Source organism: Chiloscyllium plagiosum, chromosome 25 (assembly GCF_004010195.1).
Source record: "Chiloscyllium plagiosum isolate BGI_BamShark_2017 chromosome 25, ASM401019v2, whole genome shotgun sequence".
Classification (NCBI taxonomy): domain Eukaryota; kingdom Metazoa; phylum Chordata; class Chondrichthyes; order Orectolobiformes; family Hemiscylliidae; genus Chiloscyllium; species Chiloscyllium plagiosum.
This window is the reverse complement of record NC_057734.1, coordinates 51,900,650-51,907,740: the sequence shown is the minus strand read 5'-3', so window position 1 is coordinate 51,907,740 and position 7,091 is coordinate 51,900,650. Positions and strand designations below refer to the sequence as shown.

Sequence of the window (7,091 nt, the reverse complement as noted above, 5' to 3'; positions counted from 1 at the left end):
CCATTCTGTCCCACAGGCCATTCTATCGCACAGGCCGCCGTGCTTCACATCTCCTGCTGTTCCCTCAACCTGAACCTCCCTCAACCCCAGCCCTCCCTCAGTCAAGTCCCTATCTCAGTACAGTCTCTCCCTCCCTCGCCCAATCTCTCCCTCCTTCAACCCACTTCCTCCCCCTATCCCCGTTCCCCTTTCTGCCCCCTCCATCTGCCCTCAGTTGACTTCAAACAGCAGCTCCTTGATGCTTCAAGTTGAGTCTAGCCACTGACCGCCTCCCTCGCCCTCCCACCTCAGACCTGACTCCCAACACTGATTCCTTCCTGTTATCTCGAATTGATTCCCTGGTTCTCACTTCCTGCCAGGTGTTTGGTCTCTGTATGTTTGGGTAAATAGGCACATGTAACTTGACCTTCCCTGAGTCCATGCGCGTATGTGCATTTTAGCAGCTGCTCTGGACTTGAGCCAATCACTCAATTTCTAGTTACACTGTTTCCAAAAACAAAACTTTTCTCTCTACCATTCCTTGATTGTCCCTTCCATCATCACGGGTTCCTTTTGCTTCCTCTCCTCTCTCTGCCCCCTCAACTCCTTACCCCAACCCTTCAGTATGGAAGGTGCTGACTGAGGGACCTGGGTGAGTCTGTACAGTGTGTCCTGTACACACTGCTGCTACTGGGTGTTGGTGGTGGAGGGAGTGGATGTTGGTGGGTGTGGTGCCAGTCAAGCAGACTGCTTTGTCCTGGATGGTGTCGAGCTTCTTGCGTATTGTTGGAGCTGCCCCCATCCAGGGCAAGTGGGGAGTATTTCCTCACCCTCCTGACTTGTGCACTGTAGATGGTGGATAGACTTTGGAGAGTCAGGGGGTCAGTTACTCACTGCAGTATTCCTAACCTCTGACCTGATCTTGTAGTCACTGTGTGGATGTGGTGAGTCCAGTTGAGTTGGGGGCGGGGGGTCAATGGTAACGCCCAGGATGTTGATAGTGGGGGATTCAATGATGGTGGCACCATAGAATGTTAACGGAGATTCTCTCTTGTTGGGGATGGTCATTGTTTCTCTGACCGCCCGATACCAGCTGATCAGTCATTTCCTCAGATTAATTCTTGGGAAGCCTAAAGGTATTGGATCCAATCCGCTCTCCCAACCCACGCCCTAGCTCCTGACTCCAAACCCGTCCCTGACAACACTCCCAGGCCAAGCCAGTCGGTTCACAGCCTTGGAATCACTTTCCTGCCATCCCGAAGATTTCCGTCTCCACGAAACTGTGACCCTGCCTCAGCTGCTGGAGTGTCTGTTGCCCATTGCGGAGCTCCAGGCTGCTGTCCCAGCTCCCAGCATCGCGGAAGCACTGCTGCTGTGTGCTAAACACGAGCAGCTACCGTGCTCTGGTGAAACCTCCTTGGATGGTTCATTAAGCTTAAGGTGCTATTCAAATGTAAGTTGTTGTTGTCCTGCAGACCAGTCTCTCCCACCTGCAACCCAGTCCTTTTCTCCATCCAATCATTCCCAACAGCTACAGCACGAGACAAAATACAAAGTAAAGCTTCCTCTACACTGTTCCCCATCACACACTCTGTGGGACAAGAACAGCACGGGGTTAGCTACAGAGTAAAGCTCCCTCTACACTGTCCCCCATCACACACTCTGCGGGACAGGGACAGCACGGGGTTAGAAACAGAGTAAAGCTCTCTCTACGCTGTCCCTGTCACACACTCTGTGGGACAGGGACAGCACGGGGTTAGATACAGAGTAAAGCTCCCTCTACACTGTTCCCCATCACACACTCTGTGGGACAGGGACAGCACGGGATTAGATACAGAGTAAAGCTCCCTCTACGCTGTCCCCATCACACACTCTGTGGGACAGGGACAGCACGGGGTTACAGCGTAAAGCTCCCTCTACGCTGTAGATACAGCGGGAGAGCTGTGTCCTAGAGAGACTGAGGCCAACAGCCGCAGTGTTATGGAACCAAGTTCCTCGGGTGTGATTGGACGTGGGCCACATGCCAGAGATGGGGCGGGCTCTGATTTGGGATGGGGGGGTGGGGGGGGGGGGAGGCTGTTGTTCTTTCTCAGTGAGGGCTGGGATTGTACCTGGGAGCTGGTCCAGATACCCCTCACCATCCTGTCTCGTGTTCCAGATCATTCTACACTCGATGCACCGATACCAGCCCCGCTTCCACATTGTCCAGGAGGAGAGCCCACTCGCACTCCGATGGAGCCTGGTGCAAAGCTTCACCTTTCCCGAAACAGTCTTTGTGGCAGTGACGGCCTACCAGAACGAGAAGGTGAGACTGGAAACTCCTGAGTTAAATAGATGCCAGTTACATCCCCCTGAGAGGCAGAGGGAGATCGGGGCGGGAGGTGGAGTGACAGGAGAATTGGATTAGATGGCCCAACTACAGCTAGGAGCAGGGAAATTCATTCCGTTTGGGAATGGGGGGGTCGTAATACTGAAACCCGTCCTCATGGAGCTGGGAGTATATGAGTTGGAAAGTGTGCTGCTGGAAAAGCACAGCCGAGGAGCAGGAGAATTGACATTTTGGGCATAAGCCCTTCATCAGGAATGTGTCAGATAAAGGGCTTAGGCCTGCTCCTCGGATGCTGCCTGACCTGCTGTACGTTTCTAGCGCCACACTCTCGACTCTGATCTCCAGCATCTGCAGTCCCTCCCTTTCTCCTGGGAGTATATGAGCCCATTGCAGAGGGGTGTTCACCTACAGGCAAGACAGCAGAAGGATAGAGAGCCCCTTTCGCTAATCGGCATGTTTTAAAGTCGGGAGTTTTTATAACTACAGTACACAAATACTTGTAAATACCTTCCATTATACCACAAGATTGTCAGTACTTGAGTATTTTACCAGAGTCTAGGGAGTATTATACCCCAAAGACATTAGAGAAATGTATACCTCAGAATTGTTCAGAGGATTCTAGTCTCCGGTATTGTACACCAGCGAGAATTACCCCGGTGTTTAAAAAGAAAATGATCAAAGTGGCGATGGCTCACTCTGCTTCTGTGTTTCTCTCAGTGTGGACAGATGCCTGACTTTTAGTTACTGTTATTGCAGATTACAAAACTGAAGATTGATCATAATCCATTTGCGAAAGGGTTTAGAGACATGGAAATGAAGAACAAAAGGTAACGTATTGGTAAAGTTGAGGTGTGTTATACAGTATCGGGCAAGGTTAAGCGACTGGATACATCAAAAGTTATAGGCAGCAGCACAGGTAATCCCTTGTCTGTAGTCCGGGAAACATGTGTCCCAGAAATAGCCACGTTCTCGATCTCAGCTATTCCAGAAAAGCTGCGCTGACATCTGAAACGCTGAATAGAAAACTGCCCAGGTATGTCCTGTACACAAAAAAGCAGGACAAATCCAACCCAGCCAACTACCGCTCCATCAGTCTCCTCTCCACAGATCCTCAGTGAAGTGATGGAAGGTGTCACCAAAAGGGCTATCAAGCAGCAATAACCTGCTCAGTGACGCCCAGTTTGGGCCCCCTCAGGGTCACTCAGCTCCTGACCTCATTGCAGCCTTGGGTCAAACATGGACAAAAGAGCGGAATTCCAGAGGGGAGGGGAGAGGGACAGCCCTTGACATCAAGTCCATATTCAACTGGGTGTGGCATCAAGGAGCCCTCACAAAACCAGGTGTCAGGGGGCAAGCCCCCACCGCTTGGTGTCATACCTGGCACATTGGAAGATGGTCATGGTTGTTGGAGATCAGACATCTCAGCTCCAGGACATCTCTGTGGGAGTTCCTCAGGGGAGTGTCCTGGGCCCAACCATCTTCAGCTGCTTCATCAGTGAGCTTCCCTCCATCAGAAGGCCAGAAGCGGGGATGGTCACCGATGGCTGCACAGTGTTCAGCTCCAGTTGCGACTCCCCAGATACTGAAGCAGTCTGTGTTCAAATACAGCAAGTTCTGGACACTGTCCAGGCTTGGGCTGACAAGTGACAAGTAACATTCGTGCCACACAAATGCCAGACAATGACCATTTCAATGACCCAAGGATGTGGGCAAGGGCAGGGATTAGCATGCTTTTAGTGGTCGTTATATACGTACAGATGCGATGGGCTGAAAGGCCTTTTCTGCATTGTTTGAATCTATGAATCTTCAATAAGGGACAATCTAACAGCTGCCCTTTGACATTACACAGTATTATAATCACTGAATCCCCCACTACCAACATCCTGGGGGTTATCATTGACCAGAAACTCCTTAACTGCACTCACCACAGACACACAGTGGCTACAAGAGCATGTCAGAGGTGAGGAATACTGCAGTGAGTAACTCACCTCCTGACTCCTCAAAGCCTGTCCACCATCTACAAGGCACAAGTCCCGAGTGTGGTGCAATACTCCCCACTTGCCGAGCTGGGGGCTGCTCCAACAACACTCGAGATTTCACACCATCCAGGACAAACCAGCTCCTTGATTGACACCACAACCTCAAGCATCCACTCCCTCCACCACCGACGCCCAGTAGCAGCAGTGTGTACTGTCTACAAGATGCGTTTCAGACATTCACCAAAGATCCTCAGACAGCACCTTCCAAACCCACCACCACTTTCACCGAGAAGGACAAGGACAGCAGACACAGGGGAACACTAACCCCTGAAAGGTCCCCTCCAGGCCACTCACCACCCTGACATAGAACTACCTCTCTAAGGGCACTGTCAGTCGACCCACAGTATGTGGACTGCAGCAGGTCAAGAAAACAACTCACCAGCATCATCTCAAGGGAAACTAGGGCAGTAAATACCGATTAGCCTGGGCCAGCTACATTCTAACAATATAAAACTGTACCTGTTTGGACTGTGGGTGTGTGATTTGGTTACTATACATGTAACTTCTGCTTGTTTAAAGGATGGGTTCCAAAGCAGGGCGAGAGAGGGGCAGAGATTTATCAAGAGAGTCCCAGATCTGAGGCCTGAGACAGCTAATGGGGGTACACAGGAAACTGAGAATTTGTTGCCGTTGGAGTAGAGAAAGTCATGAGGCTGAAAGAAGCTATTGAAAGAGGGAGAGGGTTGAGGCAAACGGGGCACTTGAAAACGGGTGGAATTTTATCTTGGACAGGAAATAAATAGGGTCCTGTGAACATGGGGCAATTATTGTGTGAGAATGAGTCAGAATGAGTTTTGGAACAAGCTGACGTTTATTTATTAAACTGGAAACCAATCTGTCCTGAAAATTCTGAGACTAGAGATAGCAAAGGCGTGGATGAGGGAAGCCCAGGAGAGAATTGCGAAACCCATCAACCATGTTTCTTTTGCATATGTGATTTTCTCAGGGAGCAGACAGGAAGAACTCCATCCTGCCAGAACTCCATATTCAAGAGGAGAAGGACAGACCAGGCCTGGCCTAACCCAGGAAACACGGACCAGGCCTGGCCTAACCGAGGAAACACAGACCAGGTCAGGCCTAACCGAGGAAACACAGACCAGGCCAGGCCTAACCGAGGAAACACAGACCAGGCCAGGCCTAACCGAGGAAACACAGACCAGGTCAGGCCTAACCAAGGCAGCAATGGTGAGAGAATGAGGCTACTTGATGATCATATTAATCCATGTGGATATGATAGCATTTCAGTTATAGTACTATGACCCCCAAAGGCTTGGACAATTACCCATCAGACAGAAGTTCAAATCCCACTGTTGCACTGGGGAAAACTGGATCAAATAAATCAGGAACAGCAGAGAGCCCTGTTGGCCCATGGATCATTGTGAATTTGTGATCTACCCAACACAGCCCCATGTCCCTTAATAGAAAACTACATAAATATTAGATTTACAATGAGCAATTTATCAGGTGCTGTTTATGATGGAGAATGACCCTTTGTGCAGTGTCCCCTAATCTTACCCCCAAAATGGCTGCAAGGCCTCAATCTTCACTCCAGTAGAAATTACTTCTCTCTATCCCAGATGTTCCCATTAGTATATTGCACACGGTGAGTAAGTCACTCCTTGACTGTCAAACTTCCAGGGAAGTTGTGTAACATTTCGTTACCAGGAAACCGTCTGGTCCTGGGAGTTTGTCACTCTTTGGTTTATCTTCATTGCTGCACCTTCGTTTACCCCTGTCCCTGGTTCGATGTTGCAGGAGAGCTGCCCCTTCCTCAGGGTCAATCCTGTTTTCAGGCTGAGACCGGAACATCCCCAGGGTCAGAGGCCAGTTCTCCAGCTGTTGGTCATTCCTGCCTCCCCTCACTTCCAGCCTGCATTGCTAGACTTCACCAGGAGGCTGCACTGTTGTACACATAGCCCAGTGCCCAAACACGGCTCACCCTGGACACCAGCTGCGGCAGGAGTAATGATACTGTCTGGGTGGGGATTGGACAAGGGTTTGAGGGTGGGTGGAGAGGAATGGGGATTCCTGAGTCCCAGCGCCCACCCATTCCCACTTTTCCTGATTGCCGGCTTGGCTATTAGGTGAATGGTCAGGAACAATTGCGGGGAATTTCACCACTTCATTATGTACTGATCAAACCTAGATCCCAAAGAGTGCTGTGAGGACGCAGGGTCAAAGGGAACAAGCAGAGACCTGGACAGGATCCTCCTTGACCAGCACACTGGATGGTATGGACAAGAGAGGTGCCCAGTGCCCAACATGGCTCCTCGTTCCGGAGAAGAGGATGAGGCTTGTGCAGTCGACCAGCTCCATTCCCCTCCAGTCTCATATCCTTTGTGCAGGTAAGGGACTGACTAGGGAAACATTGCCCCCTCTTGGCCTCCCCAGTGTGGTACTGATTGGAATATGTCGGTGGATTTGAGAGTCATAGAGATGTACAGCATGGAAACAGACCCTTCGGTCCAACCCGTCCATACCAACCAGACATCCCAACCCAATCTAGTCCCACCTGTAAGCACCCGGCCCATATCCCTCCAAACCCTTCCTATTCATGTACCCAACCAGATGTCTCTGAAATGTTGTAATTGTACCAGCCTCCACCACTTCCTCTGGCAGCTCATTCCATACACGTACCACCCTCTGTGTGAAAAAGTTGCCCCTTAGGTCTCTTTTATATCTTTCCCCTCTCACCCTAAACCTATGCCCTCTAGTTCTGGACTCCCCAACCCCAGGGAAAAGAC

At 50.6% G+C, this 7,091-nt stretch overlaps 1 protein-coding gene across 1 annotated transcript in view; it reads left to right on the top strand.

Moving 5' to 3' along the window:
* The window catches only part of LOC122562435 (T-box-containing protein TBX6L-like), a 17,202-nt gene that overhangs the window by 8,320 nt on the left and 1,791 nt on the right, over nucleotides 1-7,091 (top strand). The window contains exons 5-6 of the mRNA XM_043715292.1: nucleotides 2,138-2,284; nucleotides 3,065-3,135. Coding sequence (XP_043571227.1) covers nucleotides 2,138-2,284; nucleotides 3,065-3,135 — 218 coding nt within the window. The remainder of the gene's footprint in view (nucleotides 1-2,137; nucleotides 2,285-3,064; nucleotides 3,136-7,091) is intronic.